Source organism: Triturus cristatus, chromosome 7 (assembly GCF_964204655.1).
Source record: "Triturus cristatus chromosome 7, aTriCri1.1, whole genome shotgun sequence".
In the NCBI taxonomy this organism is placed as follows: Eukaryota; Metazoa; Chordata; class Amphibia; order Caudata; family Salamandridae; genus Triturus; species Triturus cristatus.
Genome location: NC_140590.1, coordinates 1,582,665,734 through 1,582,690,636, shown reverse-complemented (window position 1 = coordinate 1,582,690,636; position 24,903 = coordinate 1,582,665,734). Strand labels below are relative to the sequence as shown.

The 24,903-nt window shown below is 50.2% G+C and overlaps 1 protein-coding gene across 2 annotated transcripts in view; it reads right to left on the bottom strand.

Moving 5' to 3' along the window:
• The window catches only part of ARFGEF2 (ARF guanine nucleotide exchange factor 2), a 629,301-nt gene that overhangs the window by 376,981 nt on the left and 227,417 nt on the right, over positions 1 to 24,903 (bottom strand). For both annotated transcript variants that reach the window (XM_085619427.1, XM_085619428.1), the window contains exons 13-14: positions 18,664 to 18,772; positions 1,663 to 1,864 (exon numbers count right to left, since the gene is read on the bottom strand). In XM_085619427.1, the coding sequence (XP_085475553.1) occupies positions 1,663 to 1,864; positions 18,664 to 18,772 (311 nt within the window). The remainder of the gene's footprint in view (positions 1 to 1,662; positions 1,865 to 18,663; positions 18,773 to 24,903) is intronic.

Here is a 24,903-nt window from a genome sequence, read left to right as displayed (position 1 = left end):
CTGTGGTGCTGTGCGTGTGGATCGGCAACCACATTACGGACTGCCCTGTGGGAAAAGGACTTTGTGTGCGGGACCTGACCACATGCGGAGTGCCTGGGGCTGCGCTCAAAGTGGGACTTCCACCCATGTGAAAATTGCCCCAGAGATCACCGCCGTGGGCCCGAGTCCAGGCGTGCCAAAACCGCTGCAGGAATCACCGCCGCTGGCCCGGGAGACTCGGGAAACCCGTGCGCTGCCCCGCTGACGTCAGTGCAGGGCTGCGCTGGAATTGGTGCAGCTCCGGGAGTGTTGCCCGGCAACGAGTGGCTCGTCCCAGAGCGCGGCCGCATTGAAGCCGGAAGGGCTGCTCCGCTCCTATCCGGACTCCGCCGTGACGAGAAACCCAGCGTCCTGGGAGACCCGCGAAGCCTCGAAGCCGGTGCCCGCCTCAGGTAATGGACAGCGTGCAAGTTGAGCTGCCGTGTGGGGAAAGCTGGCGGGAGCGAGTTGTAGGCTGCGGTTACTGCCCTCTTTATGAGCGAGTGTCAGAGACTGCACCGGAATAGCGGGCCTGACAGGGACTGCCTCAAAGTAAATAGCGGGCCTAACGGGGACTGTTTCTCTTCCTCACTGCAGGCTGGCCCATTGGAACTTGCTCACCTTATCCGGAGACCGCATTTACCCCGTTGCGGGCCAGGCCAGACGGCTGTTCACGATCAGGGTATATGATCCAGCAGCTCCAAGCATTACCATATGTACCCTAGTGGGAACCCAGACAGTTTCCAGCACTGTTTACCATAAATCTTGTCCCACTGAAAGACAGTCTGTGCTAACATCAGGGAAGGGCTTATTTTACTGCGAATGACTGAAGAATTGTTTTGTTGGCCCTAATGTTCCCCAACTAAAAGACAGTAACAGCCATCCCAGAAGACATTTGACTGACACCCTTTGATTGCATAGGGTGAATTCTTACCATTTCTTTTTGATCTTGCACGATCTTTAGATAAAGGTACTTTTATTTTTTGTGAGTGTTTTTTTTACAGTGTTACTGTTGGTATGTGTTGCACATATACTTTACACATTGCCTCCTGCGTTTAGCCTACCTGTTTTGCGCCAAGCTACCCTGTCGGAAGCGGTGGTCCCTAATTGGGCTAGGGTCCATACCCCTGCCAACTAGAGACCACGGTTCTAACAGCCTCCCTATAACAGACTGCCTTGGGGTGCATCTAGGCACAAATGTTAAATGTCAATGGATACTAAGATGAAACAAGCCATCACAGGCACTCAGAATCTGGGCATTTCAGCATCAGGCGTGGAGAAACATTCTTAAAAAAAAAATACTAAGGAAAGCCCCTGGCAGCTCTGGATCCTGAGCCCATGGATATCTTGAATGAAGGAATTGAAGTCATTGGCTCTCAAGCACCCATAGCTATACCCTGCCTGTTGCTTACGGTAGAGTTACTAACTACATTTCAGGGTGCCCGCCGGTGCCTTTAGTGACGCAGCATTGGTGCAACATTTTACCTTGAGATACCTGAGGAAAAGCCTTCATTTAAGGAATCTGTTAGAATAAGTATCAATAGGAAGCAGGGTTATTGAACAGAAACGTACTACTGTGTACATGAACGTTTAAGAATGACAAAATACTAATGCACATGATAAGCCAATTAGAAGCACACTCACAATTCTATTCCATGTTCAATGATTTCTTTTTGCTGTTTTATAACTTCATACTGCTCAAAATCATCAGGCATAGATGTCTGGGTGCTGATACTTCCAATTCCCGATGACACTGTGGAATCTAAGGAACTTGCACTACTCCGTCTTCTTAAAAGTTCATGAGGTTTCACTTCGTTCATTTCCATGTCAGCTGTTTTCTCAAGACCTGCAATAAATGAATGAGAATGATATCACATAAATAAACCTAAAGTACTTAATTTAACTTCTCAGATCATCTTGATTCTTAAAGATCACAGAGTAAGGTTCTGTAGAGGTTGAACAATTCATAAGAAAATAACTGAAGTCAGAGGAAATCTTTATCAAACAGCTATACATTTTCCCTAAAATGAGACAAGCAATGTGCATTTTTCCCAAATTCTGCTGTTTTTAGGTCAAGCCTACTAGATAGCGTGAGCTTTGTCTGTTGAGGGGCATACTGCGGCTTACCAACAACAAAGACGGGCTTGGAGTCCATCCGTTGCTTACCATTGGTTGGAATTCCTGGTCACTCAGTGGCCTACTTCTGACTTGTGCCCCAGCTTGTCAATGTTGTGTTGTCCCTCCCTTGAAGCATTGCCTCTTTACAATCTCTTGCTTTTACTGGCATCTCTGCTTCCACAGATTGTTTTTTTGCCTGTGTGCCCCCCACCCACACCTACTTTGTTGCATACTCATCCTGCTTGCTCTCCCCCGTGTTGTTTCCATGTCCCTCCTGTCCTCCTACATGCTGCTTTCAGGTCATTCCCATACCCAATGCTCTCAATGTTGATTCTGGGCCCCCTCCATTGCCTCCTTGTCACTTAAAAGAAAAAAACGTTTGCACATTTTATTTTTAGTTACAGATCCAACTTGAATTGGTAACTAAAAAGAAAGTGGATGGACACGCAGGAGGCTTTTTTTTTTTACACTGTAGTCAAGCTCGTAAAGGCGAGACCTATAGGCTTTGACATGCTTATTCCTTAATGCAAATAAATCTGACTGCCTTAAAAAATGATACTGAGCTGTCTCAGACAAATCAAATGCTCATGTTACAGAATTACACTGTATTTGAAACTATTTAACAGCACGTCTTGTTGATGAGCCTATGTTTTATGTATAAATAGCTCTCCGAGTTCTGAAAATTACATGTGAAAAACAAACATTGACAAAGCAAACGGATCAGACCGTGGCCAGCTTGCTCGATAATTATTTATTTATTTATTTAGCAAGCATATGCGACAAAAACAAGGCACAGCCTAATTATGGTGGCCAAATACTTGCAATACAAATTTTACAACTGAAAAAAATAACTATCACTTATAGCTTTGACAGAACACTGTACTTTTCCTACCAGGAAGGTTTACTCAGAACAGGTATATGAGCCCCTTTATAGTTTTAAAGCATATCACAGGAAAATAGTATTCTTATTGTCACACAGAAAAGTTACTGTTGGCTTTGGATTATTATAACCCGAACACATAGTTTAAAAGCATAAGAATGACTAAATAAATAACAGTTAAAGAATTTAAAGAAAACAACATTGGCAAAATAAATTATTGTCCAACAAGCTAAGGCCCTAGAGTGCCCATCTGTTTAGGTGGTGTGCATATGTGATCAGGTTAACATCCCATCACTCAAAGTGCAAAAGAGCCAATGGCTGAATTATGCTGAACCACTGTTCCATGATGTGAACTGTGGAGGGGAGAAGGAAAATGTGAATGTCATTTTAACATGAAATGGTTAAAAAGGGGTGACTCACTACCCTTCTATGCAGTGGTCCTTTACCAAGTTGTGCTACTACTCTTGGACAAAATTAGACATCGACCAAACCTCAAGCATATTCCCCCATCCAGCTCACCCATCAGGGCATGGAATCTGTGAACTTGCCACTGACCGTTGAGACCTGGCAGGTTGGCTGATGCCCGGTGGAGCTACCTTGTTAGCTATAGAGGAGATGGGCTGTGGACTTCCCCCTCGGCCATCACCTACCCAGCCGGACCTTGGGCAGACTATCCGTCGCCTCTCCGCCGTATCTCCTTCCTACCCTTTTACCTTACTCCCCTACCCTTCTTATGCTCCTTTTATCTCGTCTTCTATGCTCTTTAAATGTTTTTTTGCAACAAATGTAACTTGTAACTTATGTAACTTTGTAACATTGTGGGACCTCATGTAAAGCGCTTGATACCTCCAGGTCTAGCCAGAGCTATATAAAACTCATCAAATAAATAAATATGCAGGTATACAAGCATGTATTTTTAATTTATGATATTTTTTATTACAGGAGGCTCGTGAAAAGCGGTCTGTCTTCAACAAGAGACGGGATGGATTTTGAGGTAGATTCTTTCATTCCTGTAACTAGATATGGAATCCACTGATCACATTCATGTTCCTTTGTTTATCATGCCATACCCATTTGTTAATTTTTCATTTTCTCTGGTTATTCTAAATGCAGCAGAGTTTATTGACAGTGATCGGTTGTGAACATGAAGTAGGTAGGAGATTACATTTTGCTGGCTGGATATCCTAGTGAATTCATCTCCCTTCTTTGTTAGTGTTGGTGGGTAAGCAGGCTCAGGGACTGCCTAACAGACTTTAAGGGCTATGTCTGGTCCTTCTGCTTTTATTTCTCTGTGATTTCAAATGAAAGTGTCAGTTTTGAACATGCTATCCGTAGGAAACTGGCTCTTTATGTGATATATCTAGAATCTAATATTCTGTGTAAAGAGTCCAAGGGTTCCCTTACTAGTGGACAGGGCTTGCTATGCAATCCCAAACTGCTGTATGAGGGGGAAGTGTGGCCGAGCAGCCTTATGCTTCACACATTGTAAGACATTTGCAAATACACACAATGATTAAAAATGACAAAATGACGTAAGTAGGAGATCCACACCAATTCATAAAAATAGCGAGTATCTTTACATATGTGTTTATCAATCAGAGAAAAATAGTACAGTTAAGTACATTTTTAAATATAAATTCTCTTCACTTTAAAAAGTAGACAGTGCAATTTCTGAGTTCTGCAATGTTATCCTATGGAAGGAAGAACAAGTTCTGCAAACAGGTACAGTATATCGACTTACAGGACCAATCTCCAGGAGTTAAGGTGAGTGCTAGGCAAGGTCCAAGGCAGCACCAACAGTACACCACCAACAGCATGAGGCCAGCTGGGTGCAGGGTGCAAATCAGCCCTGGGAGCACAATGTGTTTCAATGGAGATCTATCTATGTAAAAAGAGGCTGCAGGTTCTGGCTAGGAAGTCAGTTGGGCTGAACCAGCAAGTTGTTGGGGGTTGGCTCCTTCTCCTGTGAGGAGAGACAGATTTGTACTCCAAGGATGCAGTTCCTTTGAAGCTCGCCAGCCCAAGGAGGCTATCCAATAAGCCATCCTGTGGGAGGGAGTGTTACACCCTCTTCCAGGCATTTGTTCCTTACCTCCAGAGAGCAAAAGACTCTAACCCTAGGAGGTCAGAAACTTGTCTCGGGTGGCAGGCTGGCAGAATCCAGTCAGGAAGTACACCAGAGGCTGGTACTTTTCAGGGGGAACCTCTAAGGTGCCCTCCGAGTGCATGTTTTGATAAATCCAACACTGGCATTAGAATGGGTTTATCAAGACAAGATGCTTGGTACCAAACATCCCTATTTTCAGTGAAGCCATCACGTATCTGGGGAACTTGTTTTCACCAGTGTCCAGTACATGGTTTAAGATGGCTACTTGCACTTGCAGCAAAAGGACTGACCAGCACCAGGGCATATTTGCTCATGCAGATGTGTCCTCACATATAATATTAAGCACACTGCCTTAGGGCTGTTAGGCTTGCTGTAGGGGTGACTTACAAATTTCATACGCAGAGGTAGGGGACATGGCACACAGGGATGTGTGATATGTCAAGTTTTCACTTTTGTCTGCACCAAGACATGCAGCCAGCAATGGCAGTCATGCATGTGCTTGTGAGGGGTCCTCTAGGGTGGCACAATTTTTGCTGCAGGGCTTAGTGACCCTCTTTAGTACCTCTGGCTCTAGGTACCAGGGTACCCTTTACTAGGGACTTACAGAGGGTGCTAAAGGTTCTGCCAATTGGGGGAACCATTGCACAGTTTTGGGAAAGAGCTCATGGCACTGGGGACCGGGTTAGCAGGAACCCAGGGCACTTTCAGTTGTAATCACATGTACCAAGCAGAAGGTGGAGGCAACCATGTCATGATCTGTTTATTATGCATCTGGATTCAATTTAAGTGGGAGTGGCAACATGGGATGGCACGTCCAGAATCTGGTTCCCGTTACTATGAAAAAAGGCAGGCACTGGTTGTCCAAGTAATGTCTGCCAGGTATCCAATACATATGTTACAAGCATGCAACATGCATAAGTTTCCCAGGCGAGAATGAGCAGCTTCGATCTCTTTCTTAACCTGGCTGCAGCAAAGAGGTCAGAAATATATTTAGTTGTGCAATAGCCTCAACTGGGTAATGAAGACTGGTCAGACTTGAAGTGCATGAAATCTGCACATGGCTGGCTTCTCAAAATTGGCTTTCGCAGTAATTTGCCTTTTTCACTCAAGCTGACAAAAAGCTGCAACATTACTATATCTTCCTGGAAGCTGGATCTACATGTACACAAAATTTCAACATAGTCACAAAAGCCACAATATTCACAATGTATTCATTTATGCTTGTCATAAGCACTTGACCCAAACTTATGCTTTAACTTTACGAAGAACACACATCATTTCAAATACTATTATAGCGAACAAAAAACAAGAGATGAAGCAAATTGGTAAAGTGTTGAGAGTTCACATCAATCTCCAAAAATCATAGGCCCTAAATCTTTTTGTTGTACCCACTCAAAAGTAGCAGTTAGCGCCTCGTAAACCACTAACATGGGCTGACTCTTACATCACATACGTCGGTGTACAGATTGCTTCCACGATAATCAACATGGTAACAACCAACTATTGTACCTTACTATGCCATATTAAGGCGGAGATTCCCAATTGAGACACTAGTGTCTTTACTGGCTAGGGAGAATAATGGCTCTAAAAAAGACTTCTCTTCCCAGGGTCCTATTTCTGTTCCAGGCCTTCCCATTTACCCCTTCCACAACAGAAATCAAATCGCTCCAGGCCGAGTTGAATCGCTTTGTCTTGGAAAGGAAGTGCCCATGCATGCACTGCAACCAGATCCACAGATCTGCGGTAAAGGGGGTCTTCAGGATTCCTAGCCTCACCCACAACTACCAGGCGGCACAGCTCCGCTTCCCAGTGCAGTGGAATCATCACGAAACTAAGAATCACTTGTGCTTTCTGGACCATGCAACAGCCGAGGGCCTTCTCTGGAAAATACTGTGGTTACACCGGAAACAAATTGCCTGGGGCCTATACTATTCAATCATCACCCGGGCCACAGTCTCGGCCTGGGGTAAAAGTGGCCACTCGAAAGGGCCAGACAGCCTTCCCATCATGGCTGACAACCATATTGGGCACCCTGGACCTAACCCCTGGCCCCCATCCCACAGCTTTCTCAACATGTAAGTGGTCAGGCTTCAGGTCCATTGGGCACTTCAAAGCCGATGGTGTTATGTCATTTGAGGAATTAAAAACGGACTACGGATTCTTCAAAACAGAACACCTGCATTATCAACAGATACCTCACTGGGTTCCCCAGTGAAACATTCAGCAAAGTGCACATAGATTGCTCACCCCTTTCAAAAAAATGGCTTCTAACAAAACAAAAAAAAAGATAAAAGAATCATCATTGACTTATACACCCTTCTGTCACAACCCCATTCAGAGGAGAAGGCACCGGGACAGAGACGCTGTGAACATGACCTGGGGTGACATCTTATGCATAATGAAATGAGGGGATTATACCACAGGGCATGCCACACAGCGGACAATACAGCAAGCAAACAAATGGCCACTAAGATAGCTACGTACAGATTTAGCATTGACAGACACCCATTTTAATATGCGCTTCTGGGCCTACACTATGCTAGGGCTCCCAGAGCCTCTGACCATTCCATTAACATGTAGAATGGGTTGACAAATTGGTCTAGCACTAAGTGCAGCGCTCCAGGTAATACTCTTCCATTGGGACACAGCCTAAGTCCCCACTCATACAATCTGGCTACATAGAATATGGCACATTTTGGGCATGGACAAATTGACCATGGCAACGCCCCATAATCGAGAGACCTACCAGGATTTGTGGGTCCCGTACATCACGCTGCTCTCCAAAGAGATTCATGAACTAATATGACCCAAATACCCGAGACTATTGCGCCTGACTGCCACCAAAGCAAACATTCACAAAGTGGCAGGGGCCCTTAGGCCGGGATAGAGAATGAACAGAGGTTTGGATTACTCAGAGCACACTAACAAAGAGTAAGAGGGTGGGGGGCAAAAGGAGTGGGATGGAGGTTGGGAATATGTTTAAGTTGTTTTAATTGATTCTTCTCAGAAGCCTGACGTTGCACTGCCGCACATCCTTTGGAGACGGTGCCTTGACTACAAAGCATTCTGTTTGTTCCATTCTCATTTCTGTGAAAACAGATTTGAACTGTAAAAAAAAAAAATACAATACATTGATACTGTGTGATCTATGTTTCTGGAGCCGTGGACATACTTCCTTTCTTAGTGCCCAGGTCTCAAGAGATACTACAATACATTTTTATTGTCGGCTCAAGGATACAAAGACCTAAGAACCTCCAGCTTCATCTCTGCAAATGATCTTGGGCATGCAAACCGAAGATAAACAGGGTGCATGTCAACAAAACCTTTTACATTTGTAAGAGTATTGTTTCATAATTTTTTGAGCAAATACAGTATCTCAGGGGAGACTCTCCATTCTTAAACGTACGTTGGGCCTCCAAAATCATCTCTGGTAGCACAATATATATTTGTAGCACCGGGATTCATTACTTGTGACACTTGGGTTCAGCCAAAGGGGCAACACTCACCTTGAGAATCTAGCTCTCTATTTCACAGCATTAGACAGTGGATGATGATTTTGTGGGCTGTGCAGCTGCGTGCATGCAGCCCCCTCCGCTTTTTGTGTTGCTTTACAAACTGGGTTACAGTGAGTTTCTAGAAAAAGGTTGTAATTATCTCCTTAGAGATTTAATATGAATTGGGTGATGCCAAATTAGCAGTGTTTGTTGCATTCTTTTGCAACTGAGTGTTGGCCTATTCTAAGATTCCAATCTGGTAATGAGTAAGGAATGAGATGAGGAAAAGCAGGGGGGTTCTAAGGATTACTTGTTGATAGTGTTGATTACAAGGCTGCAATGTTACATGATCACAGAGCTTGTGTTCCCTCCTTTCCAAATCAACAGCAGCCTAGGTCTTCAGCTGTTGGTGGTTCTGTTTTCAAAAACCTCGATACGGAGTTATGATATTCATTTTTCTTTTTAAACAAACTTTATTGGTTTTTCAATTTACTCTCAATGGTTGCATAGATCTATCAACACTTGAACAAATAAATCACAAGTCCCATCGCATTCAAACAGTCCCCAGTCTGTGGTAATCCTTTTCCTATCCTCCCAGCTTCCCCCCCTTGACTCATAAATCAAAACAAAGAAATAATCAATACCCTAACCCAACACAATTCTGTATATTGCATTATGCAGCAACTGTACTTTATGTGCTCATCGTAATCATACTGACTCAAACTAACCCAATATCATTCCCACCTATCCCCACCCCCTCCCTCACCTCTCCCTCCAGGCATGTCACTCCTAGAAGTGCACCTTACTTTCATTAGTCTCAGAAAAGCTGGGGTAGACCCATGACCCAATATTGTGGACTTGTGCATGCGTATGACCCCACTCCCGGCTGCCCACCGTACTGGCTGTAAGTGCAACCCTGTCCTTATTGTTATGACTCTTCGTGGTGTTGCTCTAAATCCTGTAAGCTCGGCTCTGAGTCATCATCACTATCAGTGTCTGGGTCCTTTAACAATCCTACCAGATGTTCTCGCGCTCTTGCCATCTCCAGTTCCCTCTCGCTCCCGGATCTTTTTGCCAATTGGAGTCGAACTACCCCATCACATTCCGCCCATTTAAGAAACTCTTTCTTCCACCTAGTTACTCCAGGGGATATTCTCGCCTTCCAGTGCATTGTGATTTCCCCTTTCGCCAGCAATAGCCCCATATCTATGAACTTGCTAGTGATTTAGCCGTCTGAGGAAACCAGTGTAAGATGCATGTTCCCAAAGCCAACTCCAACCCCCTGTCCGTTATAACATTCAGCAAGTCAATCACCTCCATCCAATAATCTGTTAATGACGGGCATCCCCATATCATGTGAGGGAAATCCGCACCCTCCCTTCTGCAGCGCGGGCAGTCATCTGTCTCGGTATGAAAATATGCTTTGATCTTCGCCGGGGTGAGATGAGCCCTGTGCAGTATATAGAAATGGACCAACTGAAACCTAGCGTTTCTAGTGCTCTTCCAGTCCCGCGGTACTATGTCAGTCCAAGCCCTATCTGGTATCTTAACCCCCACATCCACTTCCCATTTATGCTTAAGACCTTCCAAGGGGGCCAACCTCTCCAGGGTCAATCGCTTATAGGGGCATGTGACTGTCTTGTATTTCCCTGCAGTAGTCAAAACATTGACAACCCAAAGAGGTCTGAGGCTCAGTGTAGCCCTCCTTCCAGTGCACCCGAATAGCCACCGTAAGGGCCGCGAGTAACAAAAAGTATCGGCCTCGTAGCTCAAATCACTCCTGCAACACATGTAAGGGCAGCATAGTCCCATCCTCGTAGAGGTCCCCAATGGAAGACAAGGAGTAGTTTCTTACCTGTAACTCCAGTTCTGTAGTAGGGGTATCTCTGTTATAGTCATAATCTATGAACAGTCCCGCCCATGTGCGGGGACCCCGGAGCAATCAAAAATATCTCTTAAGCTGTCCTGCGATTGCAGACCTGCAAAGACACTTAAGAGACAGACAAAATAATACAGCCTAATTACAACAAGGCTGCACTGGCCAGCACTTCCTCTGAAGTGAACACAAAAGCCAAAATAAAGTTCTAATGTCATCTTTATTCACATCTGACATCCTCCTTTATTATCACACACTCCCTTCACCAAAATCCCTTTAAACAATAGAGAGGAAGGGGTGGACAGACAAGCCCTATAGGCTGTCATTATGTGTCTGCTAAAGGGATACCGTGCCTTTAAGAAACTCTCCAGAGACCCCCGGTATCCCAGGATGCACAGCCAAGACAAGTTACTTTCAGTTCTTTTTGAAGGTGTACAACAACAGGCCTGATACTATCAGTTTACTCCACCGGGGAGGAGGGCGGGCGCTTATGACTATAACAGAGATACCCCTACTACAGAACTGGAGTTACAGGTAAGAAACTACTCCTTCTGTAGTAGGGGATCTCTGTGTATAGTCAATCTATGAATAGAATGGCAAGCCCATCCCAACCAACAAACGGCGGTGGAGTAAAACCACACACCAACAAATTACTGTACAAACAAATTCCTCAGCGAAGCCCGTCCAACCTGCGCATCTGCCCTAGCATCAGAATCCAGGCAGTATTGCTTTGTAAACGTATGGACCGACTTCCAGGTGGCAGCCTTACAATGTCAGCGATTGGAACATTCCTAAGCAAAGCCGAAGTCGCTGCTTTGCCCTTAGTCGAATGCGCTGTAGGCTTACCCCCTAACGTCGTATTAGCTTTCTGCTAACAGAGCTGAAGACAGGACACAATCCATCTGGAGATGGACCGTGTTGAGGTAGCTAGACCAGTTCTTACCGAACCATAATTCACAAACAGTAGATCTGACCTGCGGATGCCTTTTGCCTTATCGAGATAGAAGGTCAACACCCTACGCACAGCAAGTGAATGCAGAGACCTCTCCGCCGGAGAGAAGGGATGCTGGACAAAAATGCAGGCAAAGTTATCATTTGATTCACATGGAAATCAGATATCACTTTAGGTAAAAACTTAGGATGAGTACGCATTACCACTTTAGAAGCATGGAATACAGAATACGGCCCTTGACAACACAGAGCCTGAATCCCACTTACTCTCCTGGCTGATGTAATAGCCACAAGGAAAACAGCCTTCCAGGACAAATACTGCAAGGAGGCCTTATGAATAGGCTCAAAAGGCTCCCTCATTAATCTGGACAACACCACATTCAACTCCCATGGTGGAGAAGGTCGTCTAACAGGGGGGGGGGGGGAACACCTTACGCAAACCCTCCAAAAAATCTGTAACCACAGGCATTTGGAAAAATGAGGTTTGGGAAAGGCCCTTTCTATACGCAGTCCAAGCTGCGAGACGAACCCCGATAGACTGAAAATTAAGCCCAGATTGAGCCAACTGCAGCAGATAAGGCAGAATAACATCTTCTTTACAGGACGTAGGGTCAACGTCCTTTGCCCTGCACCATAAGCAGAATCGCTTCCACTTATAGGCATAAGAATTTCTCGTAGACGGTCTCTTTGCCTCTTTCAGTATATCCATACAGTCCCGAGGTAGGTTCAAGTGTCCATATTGCACTAACTCAGGAGCCAGACTGCCAAACTCAAGGACGAGAGATTGGGGTGAACCATCTGTCCTCCGAACCACGTGAGAAGGTCCGGCCGACCTGGCAGGCGCCTGTGTGGAATAACAGACCGGTGCAGAAGGTGGGTGAACCACCAGTGCCTCGACCCCTCCAGAGCCATCAGGATCATCCTGGCTCTGGATCGCGACAGCTCGATCCGCACCGCCGAAATCAGGGGAAAGGGTGGAAAGGCGTAGAGAAAGCCGTTAGACCAGCTGATCCAGAGAGCTTTCCCCAGCGTCCCTGGTTGGTAGTACCTGGACGCGAAGCCGCAGCCTCTGCTGTCTTCTGCCCGAGCGAACCGATCGACATCCGGAGCGCCCCACTCTGCGAAGACGTCTATCAGCACGTCGCCGTTTAGCACCCACTCGTGATTCTCCTGAACGACCCTGCTGAGCGCAACGGCATGGGCATTCTGCACTCCCAGCAGATGGATAGCCGTGATCAGTAGGTTCCTGGTCACCAGCCAATACCAGATGGCCTGCGCCTCCCGAGACAGCATGCGTGAACGGGAGCCCCCCTGCTTGTAGATGCAATACATGGTAGTAGGATTGTCCGTCTGAACGGGCAGGGAGTCTGCCTTGAAGGAGGGATGGAACGCCTTCAGGGCCAAGAGTACTGCTCTGAGTTTCCCAAAAAATTGATGTGGTAAGTCATCTCCGTCTGCGACCATACCCCCTGTGAAGAGGGCCCGACTGAGGAGACTGTCCCCTGAACACCACCACTGCAGCGACTGAAGAGCATGCAGAGACAGCCGAATCTCGTCGTCACAAGCCCCTCCGATGGAGCGGTCACAAGGGCCTGAGCCTACCGAAGGAGTGACAATCGTCTTTCCTCCGAAGGAGACACGCTTACTGACAGCGTAGAGATGGAGGCCGCCACGTACTATATGAGAGAGAGAGAGAAAGAGAGAGAAAGAGAGAGAAAGAGAGAGAAAGAGAGAGAAAGAGAGAGAAAGAGAGAGAAAGAGAGAGAAAGAGAAAGAGAAAGAGAAAGAGAAAGAGAAAGAGAAAGAGAAAGAGAAAGAGAAAGAGAAAGAGAAAGAGAAAGAGAAAGAGAAAGAGAAAGAGAAAGAGAAAGAGAAAGAAAGAGAGAGAAAGAGAGAAAGAGAGAAAGAGAGAAAGAGAGAAAGAGAGAAAGAGAGAAAGAGAGAAAGAGAAAGAGAAAGAGAAAGAGAAAGAGAAAGAGAAAGAGAAAGAGAAAGAGAAAGAGAAAGAGAAAGAGAAAGAGAAAGAGAAAGAGAAAGAGAAAGAGAAAGAGAAAGAGAAAGAGAAAGAGAAAGAGAAAGAGAAAGAGAAAGAGAAAGAGAAAGAGAAAGAGAAAGAGAAAGAGAAAGAGAAAGAGAAAGAGAAAAAGAGAAAAAGAAAGAGAGAGAGAGAGAGAGAGAGAGAGAGAGAGAGAGAGAGAGAGAGAGAGAGAGAGACCAAGTGAAATGCAGGCGCGCTACCTGAAAGTAGCTGCCTTGATCAACCAGCCGTTCAGAAACGGATAGACAAAGCCACTGTGACTCTCATATGCGCAGCCACCACGGCCTAGCGTATGGAACATTCCGAGGTGTCGGCTGCAGGCCGAAAGGAGGCACAAAGCAATGATAATGGCCGTTGCCCACTGTGAAAAACAGGAACTCGCAATATTTTCCCCGCTGCATAGCCAGTCACCCTGAGGAGGTTGAGGGGAAACCTACTGCAGAGACCCCCACCGGAATGTACTACTCTTTGATCCCACGAGGCGGCTTGTCGCCCGCCGAACATGGGTCCAAACTCGGTCATGTCTCCCTTGCACACTAGAAGGAACAGTGAGTACCATCCCTTTCCAGTCCGTCCCGGAGGAGCCGAGTCCATCTTCCTTTACTGGAAGATGGCGGTGGCCTCCTTCTACAACTCGCGCACGGAGCGCGATTGAGGTGGAGGGAGCGCTGGAGGGAAACCGGAAGAGTCGCACGGCAGTCAGCCCCAGAATGACTCAATGGCGGCCCGAGACCGCAGAAACAAAATCTGGGAGGCATAACGCCGCTGGAGAGGACGGACGGCCTTAAGCCGTTCTCCCTGCCCCTCCCCACCGTCAAAACCTCAGCCTCGGCCTTCATGCGGGCCACCTCGCTATCCGCATGGGAGCACAAGAGTTGCGGCAGAGAAGGAGAGTAGAAACACACTGCTGTGCCACAGGCTGCAGAGATTCCGTCGAAGACAAGAATGTCGCCGTAGAACAAACCCACGGCGGCCACGCCGGCCGAGGAGCCACAGGCCCCCCGGTGAGGGGGAGATGAGCCGGAGAGAATTCTGCGGCATCCCCGTGGTATCACCCGTGGGGGCGGAGCAGGAGGCGACCAAGATGGTGAGCCGGTATGCAGACACTGCTAAGCGAGGGGACCAAAATCCCTCGCTTCCGAGAGGACCACGTGTAAGTAGCCCCAAACTCCGAAGGGTTCCTCGGCGCCAGCTCAGCGTCGAGAGTCGACGCTGCCGGGACAACGAAGTCCCCGCCTATGATGATAGGCCCACAACAGAGCGAGGTCCAGAACGGGACCTAGACATCGAGCGCCAGTAATGACCCCTCGACGTCACCCATGGCATCACCATTCCTGCGACGTCATCAGCACTGCGACGGCACCACCACAGCGGTGTCGCGACGCCAAGCAGCACCTAGACGCCACGCATCGCCTCGACGTCAAGCATCGTCTCGACGTCAAGCATCGTCTCGACGTCAAGCATCGTCTCGACGTCAAGCATCGTCTCGACGTCAAGCAATGCATCGACGTCCAGCCATGCACCGACGTCCAGCCATGCACCGACGTCCAGCCATGCACCGACGTCCAGCCATGCACCGACGTCAAGCATCGTCTCGACGTCAAGCAATGCATCGACGTCCAGCCATGCACCGACGTCAAGCCTCGTCTCGACGTCAAGCTTCGCACCGACGGCAGGCATCGCACCGACATCGACATCCAGCATCAACGTCAAGCGTCGACATCAAGCGTCGACGTCCAGCATCAGCGTCGACGTCCAGCATCAGCGTCGACGCCCAGCATCAGCGTCGACGCCCAGCATCAGCGTCGACGCCCAGCATCAGCGTCGACGCCAAGCATCAGCGTCGACGCCAAGCATCAGCGTCGACGCCAAGCATCGACGCAAGCATCAGCGTCGACGTCATCAAGCATCGACGCCAAGCATCGACGCCAAGCATCGATGCCAAGTATCGACGCCAAGCATCGACGCCAAGCATCGACGCCAAGCATCAACGCCAAGCATCAACGCCAAGCATCGACGTCAAGCAGCGACGTCAAGCAGCGACGTCAAGCAGCGACGACGGAGTCGAGCATCGCATCGCCGTCGACATTGCAAGCCTCGACGTCATGGCTCTCGACGTCATGGCTCTCGCCGTCATGGCTCTCGCCGTCATGGCTCTCGACGTCATGGCGTCGAGGTCCACTCCTTGACGTGGGCCTCTTCTTGGGTCGACGGAGAGCATTGGCGTCATACCTGCTCTCGAAGTCGCCGTCCTTGATGCTGACCGGAAAACGCGTCATACTGCAGGCGCGTTCCTACTGGGGAAAGCCCCCCGAGGCCACAGCATGGGAGTGGTAGAGGACCTACCCTCTCCTTACCCAGGGGCTGAAGAAGAAGCCTAAACAGGTGTCAAAGACATAAGACACAGGAAAGCACAGAAGACAAACTCTGTGAGCTTCAGCTTCGGCCTTTATGTCCTACCGCAGTCAAAGCACTTGCTCCGATTGTATAGAGGCAAGCAAACTGCAGAAATTCTGCCAAAAAACCACAGCAGAATGTAGATAAAGGCCAAAGACGTCGAATGAAACTTCAAATCCAGAAAAAAAATCACTCAAAATGAATAAAAGCTCAAAAAAATGAAGAGCTAATGCTCCAGGGTCCTGCTAGCAGGAGCCGGAAAAAAGAACTGAAAGTAACTTGTCTTGGCTGTGCATCCTGGGATACCGGGGGTCTCTGGAGAGTTTCTTAAAGGCACGGTATCCCTTTAGCAGACACATAATGACAGCCTATAGGGCTTGTCTGTCCACCCCTTCCTCTCTATTGTTTAAAGGGATTTTGGTGAAGGGAGTGTGTGATAATAAAGGAGGATGTCAGATGTGAATAAAGATGACATTTGAACTTTATTTTGGCTATTGTGTTCACTTCAGAGGAAGTGCTGGCCAGTGCAGCCTTGTTGTAATTAGGCTGTATTATTTTGTCTGCTCTTAAGTGTCTTTGCAGGTCTGCAAACGCAGGACAGCTTAAGAGATATTTTTGATTGCTCCGGGGTCCCCGCACATGGGCGGGACTATTCATAGATTATGACTATACACAGAGATCCCCTACTACAGAACCCTTTCTCCTCCCAGTCGCTCATATCCCGCCACGAACCCCGTGCGGGAGCGCCTCACACAGTGGTATATTGGGAGCATACGGCAATGCCATACCCGCTCGTTTACCACTCCTCCTCCAGCATTGCCTCGCTGTCTTAAGGTCCTCAGGCAGGTCGCCCAACCGAACGGGAAAGTCCAAAAGGATGTGTGACAGCAACTTCAGCTCAGGCACTCTCCCTCTTTCCTGCTCCGGGCCCCTTAGCCAAATAATAAGTTTCGAAATCCGGAACCGCCCATCCAGCCTCCGAGCACGGGCGCTGTAAAATAGATAGGGCTACTCAGCGCCTCCCAGTACCCCATAAAAAGCCGGTGATCATTGCCGTAAGTTGCTTGAACACCCGCGCCGGTATCCAGACTGGAAGGGTCATGAAATAATAAAGCAATCGTGGGAGAGCCACCATTTTAAGTAAGGCCACTCGGCCCGCCACCGGTAATGGCAGCGTGCTCAAAAAATCATAACTGCCCATCATAACTGCCCATCTGCCCTCTTAACGCTCTAAGCACACGCTTCCGCCACGGCAATCGTCACGATTGCCTGGTGGAGCAGTCAGCATGGTTATAATGGCAGTGGTGCCTAGCAGGCACCGCCCTCCAGATTACAATGCTGGCGTCAGCCAGCCTTTCCATGGCGCTGGAACCGCCATGGAAAGGCTGGCGGAAGCTGGATTCTGGGGCACGTTCCAGGCCCCCTTTGTGTGGGGGGTGGGTGTACGTGCACTGGGGAGTACCCATGGTACCCCACTTAATTTCCATGGACAAGGTAGCGGGCACCGCGTGGTGCCTGCCACACTGTGCATGGAATTGCACTAGGTGGCTTTGTTGCATTGCGGACGGTGCTGCAGCCAGCAGCACCGTCCGCAATGATCAGGGTCATGGATGTGCCTGCCATATTGATGGGGCACATCCTAATTCACACAGCGGGACCGCTGCCTTACCGGTGGGCGGTCCCAGAACCGCAACAATGGCGGGCAGACTGATGTCCGCCCGGCATCGTAATAAGCTCCTTAGACCCTGGGGAGGTGCTGATATGTCTAAAGAGAAAGGAGGCTTTTTGGATAGGTTCGGGAAAGTTTCTACAATTAACTAAACTGATCAAGATGGTTAAGGAGATATGGCTGGACGTTCCCAGTGACCAAAAACTTCCCAGACACTGGATCTGTTACTGGAGGCACGGTCATTTGAGAGACTGGTCTTGTGACCACGTAGCCATAGAGAAGGACAGGAAAAAAAGACTCCCTTGAGGGCGAGACATAGGTGGGGCGAGTACCTGCAGGAGCCCCTGAAAGATAACAAATAGAATAATGTGTGCACAGGTGTAGGAAATAGATAGCAATGCTAGGTTTAAGCAAACTCATTTTTATTTTCTGCATCGCACCAATTGCACCCTTCTGTGACTGATTTCCAAACAGATCACACACGTGCCCAAGTTTTTGCATGTAACCTGGAGGTGTAATTTTGTGGCAGATTATTTGGGTGCAATCCTACTACAACCTTTGATGTGCATCAATATAGAGGATACAATCAAAAGCTGTATAGTGGGTATAATCCTCAAGACCAAGGACAAGAAGGTTAATGCAAGTTTACAGTGCTATTGCTATTGTTGGCAAAAAGGAGAGCAATACAATGATTTTCCACCAAAGCACACACTGTACCAACCTGAAATAAATATACGCCAGAAAGGGTCTTTGCCGAAGAATGGCATATGAGGGAGAAAAGAGCAGACAAAAAAGCATATCTGGTTATGTGGACCAAGTCGATAAATTTACTGGTACAGTCAGAGAACAGATAGATTCTCAAGAGCAAACCATCACGTATTAGTATCCTCACGGTTTGAGGGAGGTTTGTGAAGGGCAAAGAAAAGTACAAAAGACATATGGAACAAGGGTAAACATTTTAAGATATACGGCAAGAGACTGGTCATGCTTATTTGTACATGTGGCCGATGTGAATGATAAGCGAGAAGAACATGTAGCGTCACTTTGTCATTGGCCCGCGAACATATTTCATACACTTACTAGATGTAAAAGGAACACAAATAAAAGAATCTTACCAAGACTGGTCTGATGGTTGGGGTTCACATACAAGTCCTTGCTCCACTCCACCATGCACTTTAAAATGGAGACTAAACATTCCAGGCCTTTCTTCCGCAGACTTAATTCCTTAAGAAAAAAATGACACAAATAAAGATATAATACTTGTCAGTTTGTATGAACTCAAGAGTTTTTAACTAGCTGTTTATGACCAATTTACACACTGTACACAAGAGCTGTGTGGTCAGTAAAAAATATGACAAGACAAACTAATACCAGGCGTCGAGCATTCTGGCTACTGCCTCATCAAAATGAAAACATTACTTGCCTGCAGCAGCGCTCTTTCTGGTCAATACTCTATCTAAACACAGATTCCTCACCTTAGAATACACCCTGACCTCCAGACTGGATCAGAAGATTTTTGTAGTACTGCTCGTCACTAGGTGGTATTGTGCAGCTCCACGCTTGCTCCATAACGCCCTAGAAGTGATGGAGCAGACGAACAAGTTACTTACCTTCGGTGCGATGTATCTGTAGGAAACATTAGTTAGTTAGATTCCTCACCTTAGAGTATCCCCAGGCGTCAGACTGGATCCGGAAGATTTTTCGTCAGCAATACCCCTTGCGCGTCGCTAGGCGTCGTCTGCGGCTCCGCGTCCGTCGTTGGCGTCGTGCGCCGGGATGACGTCGTCGGAGTACTTAGACGCCGCCCTCGCGCGCTGACGTCAGTTCTTGTACATAGCCTTCCGCGCCAGGAACGCAGAGCCATGCAAAGACCGACACTGGTGCCAAAAATAAAATCTAGGGGCCTGAAAAGGATAACCTTAACCCTAGATGTCAGTTCGCAGAACGGGGAGGATGGGTGGGTCGGTGAGGAATCTAACTAACTAATGTTTCTTACAGATACATCGTTACCGAAGGTAAGTAACTTGTTCATCTGAAAGAAACACGTTAGTTAGATTCCTCACCTTAGAATAGATACCCAAGCAATACCATCCCCGGTGGTGGGTCTGCGAACCAAGATCACACCAGAAAGTCCTGGAGGACAGAACGGCCAAAGAAGCCATCCCTCCGGACTTGGCTGTCAAGGCAATAATGCCTGGCAAACGTGTGTAGCGAAGCCCACGTCGCCGCCTGACAGATGTCCTGCAAAGGGACACCCCGTCCCAAAGCAGTAGTAGCCGCTGTGGCCCGAGTGGAGTGGGCGCGCAGCCCAACAGGAGGGTCCTTTTTAGCCAAAGAGTAACAAATCTTGATGCACAAAACGACCCACCGAGAGATGGTCCGTTTGTGCACAGCTTTCCCCTTCTTAGCACCCACGTATCCAACGAAAAGTTGGTCGTCCACCCGGAACTGCTTAGTGCGGTCCAAATAAAAGGAGAGCGCACGTTTTGGGTCCAGACGGTGGAGCCTCTCTTCCTCTTTGGAAGGATGCGGAGGCGGAAAGAAGGTGGGCAAGGTGACAGACTGCCCAAGATGAAATGGAGTCACCACTTTCGGAAGAAAGGAGGGACGAGGCCGAAGGACAACCTTGTCCGGATGAACAGACAGAAAAGGAGGCTTTGAAGATAAAGCCTGGAGCTCACTCACCCGTCTAGCCGAGGTGATGGCTACCAGAAAAGCAGTCTTAAGAGTCAGAAGACGAAGAGGACAATTGTGAAGAGGCTCGAAGGGAGCGCACATCAGGAATGTCAAGACAAGATTCAAGTCCCACTGAGGCATTACAAAAGGGACAGGAGGGAACGTGTGAGTAATGCCTTTTAGAAAGCGTGTAACTACAGGGGACTTGAAAAGAGAAGGCTGATCAGGAAGCCGTAAGAAGGCAGAGATGGCAGCAAGATAACCTTTCAGGGTGCCCAGGGCAGAGCCCTGCCGGGCCAAAGAAAGAAGAAAGAGGAGAACCTCAGAAAGAGGGGCGGAAAGGGGATCCACAGCCTTTGCTGTGCACCATGCCACAAATTTGTTCCACCGGCAGGCGTATACCGTCTTTGTGGAGGGACGCCTGGCTGCCAGAATGATATCACAGACTTCAGGAGGCAAGTCAAATGGCATCAACTGCCGCCGCTCAATCTCCACGCATGGAGGTGGAGGCTGGACAGGTTCGGGTGGAGGACCGTCCCCTGCTGCTGCGACAGAAGATCCTCCCGAAGGGGCAGACGTATCGGAGGATCGGTCAACATACTGAGTAGCTCGGGATACCAGTACCTTCGTGCCCAATCCGGAGCCACCAAGATGACTTGGGCCCGGTCGTGCCTGATCTTCTTCAGCACTCTGGGCAGAAGTGGTATAGGCGGAAAGGCGTACAACAGACCGCAACTCCACTCGTGACGAAAAGCGTCGCCGAGCGAGTGCCGCCTTGGAAATTCCAACGCGCGGAACTGCTGACATTGCGCGTTCTCTTCGGTGGCGAATAGATCTAACCAAGGCTCTCCCCACTGCTGAAAGAGACCATGCGCCACTTCGGAGTTCAGACGCCATTCGTGATCCATCATGCACCGGCGGCTGAGTTCGTCTGCTCTGGCGTTCAGAGAGCCCGCCAGATGTTGAACCACTAGGGTGACGCCCTGGTGTTCCAGCCACGTCCAGAGGCGCAGAGCCTCCTGACAAAGGGTCCACGACCCCACCCCGCCCTGTTTGTTGCAATACCACATGGCGGTGGTGTTGTCCGTGAACACCTGCACGACACTGCCCCTGACAGAGGGAAGGAAGGCTTTCAGTGCAAGTCGGATCGCTCTCAACTCCAACAGGTTGATGTGGAGACGAGACTCCGCCGGAGACCAGAGGCCTCTGATCTCCGCCTCTCCCATATGGCCACCCCATCCCAGGAGGGACGCATCCGTCACTACGACATGCTCCGGTTGGGGAAGGGAGAGGCTTCTGCCCATGACCCAATCGCGGTCCATGAGCCACCACTGCAACTGCTGTGCAGTGCCCTCCGAGATCAAGACATGGTCGGACAGGTTGCCGTGATGCTGGGCCCACTGAAACTTCAGGTCCCACTGCAGAGCCCGCATGCGCCGCCTGGCGTGATGCACTAGTAGGATGCAGGAGGCCATCAGCCCCAGAAGCCGCAACACTAGCCTGACCGAAACCCAGGATAGAGGCCGAAAGATGGGAATCAGGGCCTGTATATCCCGGACCCGCTGTTCCGGTGGATAGACCCGGAACTGCGCCGAATCGAGAACCGCTCCGATGAAGAGGAGCTTCTGAGAGGGACTCAGGTGTGACTTCGGCACTTTGATGGAAAACCCCAGCAAATGCAGGAGATCCGCCGTAGTCTGGAGGTGGGAGACGACTGACTGGGGCGAGCCCGCCTTCAACAACCAGTCGTCGAGATAGGGGAAGACTGGAACGCCTGTTCTGCGCAGATGAGCTGCGACCACCGCCATCACTTGCGTGAACACCCGAGGGGCACTGGTGAGGCCGAAGGGGAGCACGGTAAACTGAAAGTGCTCTTGGCCCACCGTGAACCGCAGGTAACGCCGGTGGGCCGGCAGGACGGGGATGTGGAAATAAGCGTCCTGCAAGTCCAACGCTACCATCCAGTCTCCGGGATCTAGGGCAGCTAGAACCTGAGCCAAAGTCAACATCTTGAACCGTTCCTTCCGGAGGAAGGCATTGACGTTCCGAAGGTCCAAGATAGGGCGTAAGCCCCCTTTGCCCTTCTTGGGAACCAGAAAGTAGTGGGAATAACAACCACGACCTACTTCTGGGCTCGGAACGCGCTCGACGGCCCCCTTGGCCAAGAGGGCGGAAACTTCCTCGTGGAGAAGATGTAAATGATCCCCCGAGATACGGTGGTGCTGCGGTGGCATGGCTGGAGGGGTCGTCTCGAAGGGGAGGGAGTAGCCCCTTCGGACGATTTGCAGCACCCACCTGTCCGATGTGATGGACCGCCAGTGGAGCAGGTGATGGCGAACTCTGCCGCCCACTAGCGTGGAATGGGCCTGAAAGCTCGGACTAGGAAGGCTTTGAGGCGGATGCTGCCGGGGTGGATGTGGGCTGACCTCGTCGTCCTCCAGATCCGCCTCGGCGGAAACCACGTCCGCGACCGCGCGCAGGTTGGTTCTGCGGCTGGTGGCTAGGCGCACGTGAGGAGGCGCCCCTTCCTTGGCCACGAAAGGGGCGAAAAGCGGAAGATTGCGACCGCGGGGCCGAGAGGCCCAAGGACTTGGCCGTAGCCCGGGAGTCCTTAAAGCGGTTCAGCGCACTGTCCGCCTTCTCGCCAAACAGGCGAGTGCCATCAAACGGCATGTCCATGAGAGTGCTCTGGACATCGCCGGAAAACGACGTGGACCGCAGCCAGGCGTGACGTCGAAGCGCCACAGTGGTGGAAATGGCCCTACCCAGCGAGTCCGTGGTGTCAAGCCCACAACGTATGGCATGTCGCGCGGCATCCCTCCCATCGGCCAGAGCCTGGGTAAGTCGTGTCCGGACCTCCTCCGGACACAGGGGCAGCGCGTCTTCCACCGCATCCCACAGAGAGTGGGAATAACGGTCCAAGAGACAAGCGGTGTTCAAAGACCGCAGGCCCAAACTAAGGGAAGAGAACAGTTTCTTGCCAAACTGCTCCAGTCGGCGGGGCGGTCGGGAAAGAGGATTGGGAGGTGGAGGCCTGGATAACCAGGCTCTCAGGGGTAGGGTGTTGGGACAGAAAACTGGGGTCGCCCGGAGCAGGGCGGTGGCGCCTGGCAACGTTCCTGTCCACAGGAGGAACTGTGGAGGGCTTGGACCAGGTGCCCTGTAGAACGTCAGTGAGGGCTTCATTGAATGGCAGCAGAGGCTCAGTGGAGCTTGCTGCAGACTGAAGCACCTCAGTGAGGACGTTCGTCCTCACAGCCACGGCAGGTAGCTCGAGCCCAAGGGCTGCGGCCGCCTTGCGCAGCACCACGGAGAAAGCAGCACCCTCCTGCGAAGCCACAGTCGGAGGAGAGATGAATCCAGTATCTGGTGAGGTATCCAGACCACTGGCCTCCCCCAGTTCATCTGCCCAGTCCTGGGACAGTTGGGCCTGATCGGCCATAGGATCCTCGGATCCCTCCCAGTAGTCCCCATCATCCGACTCCTGGTGTAGAGGAGAAAGTAACGGAGCTGGGCGGTAGACAAAATGTGTCTCGAGCGGCGTCGATCTAGGCGTCCATCGACGCCGGACCGGCGCCGGGCCCGGAGCGGGACTGAACTGGGGCACGACGTCGAGCGGGGTCGACCTCGGCGTCGGGGGTGGTACCGGTGTCGACGCCGGCGGAGGAGGCGTGACTAGGTCGACCGGCGTCGACGGGGACTCGAGAATGGGTCCCTCGGGCGCTTGCGGCGTCGAGGCCGGAGCCGTCAACGGCGCCGGGGCCGGAGCCACCGGCTGGCAAGGCAGCCCAGTCGGGTCCGCGGGGCCCGAAGGCGCACCAGCGGGCGCCGACGGCGGAGCCAGGTTCCTCATGGCCGAGAGGAAGGCACTGACTTCCGCCGGCGTCGCGTTAGTCCCAGGGACCGGAGGGTATGGGGGACGGACGTGGCGCCTGCGGCTCCGCCGGAGCCGCGGGGGTGGAACCACCCTGACCCTCGACCGAGTCGCGCGACCGGCGAGGGGAGTCCGAAGAGCGATGTCGCCTCTTGGACTTCTTGGAATGCTTCGACTTACCCGAAGACTTTGATCCCGACGACCGATGGTGACGTCGGCTGCGGCTCCGCGACCGATCCTTGGACCTCCTCCTGGACCGGGATCGAGAGGCGCGCGGAGCCGAGTGGCGAATCTCGAGAAGCTTACGGGACCGCTCCCGTCTAGCCTTCGAGGTCAGGGCCTTACAGTCCGAGCACGACTCCGCGTCGTGGTCAAGGCCCAAGCAGTACAGGCACCGGCGGTGATGGTCCGTAACCGACATCAAGCGGCTACAGTCCGTACAGGCTTTAAACCCAGGCATCCTACCGGCACCGGTGTCGATTGACAGGATCAAAAAGGATCAAAAAGTTAGTCAAAAATTGACTAAAGGGGTAGTTCTCCCGGATCTGCGCTTACTGGCGCGGAAAAAAGAAGAACTGACGTCAGCGCGCGAGGGCGGCGTCTAAGTACTCCGACGACGTCATCCCGGCGCACGACGCCGACGACGGACGCGGAGCCGCAGACGACGCCTAGCGACGCGCAAGGGGTATTGCTGACGAAAAATCTTCCGGATCCAGTCTGACGCCTGGGGATATTCTAAGGTGAGGAATCTAACTAACGTGTTTCTTTCAGATTTACATATTAGCAGCCCCCTTGCTCGCCGAGG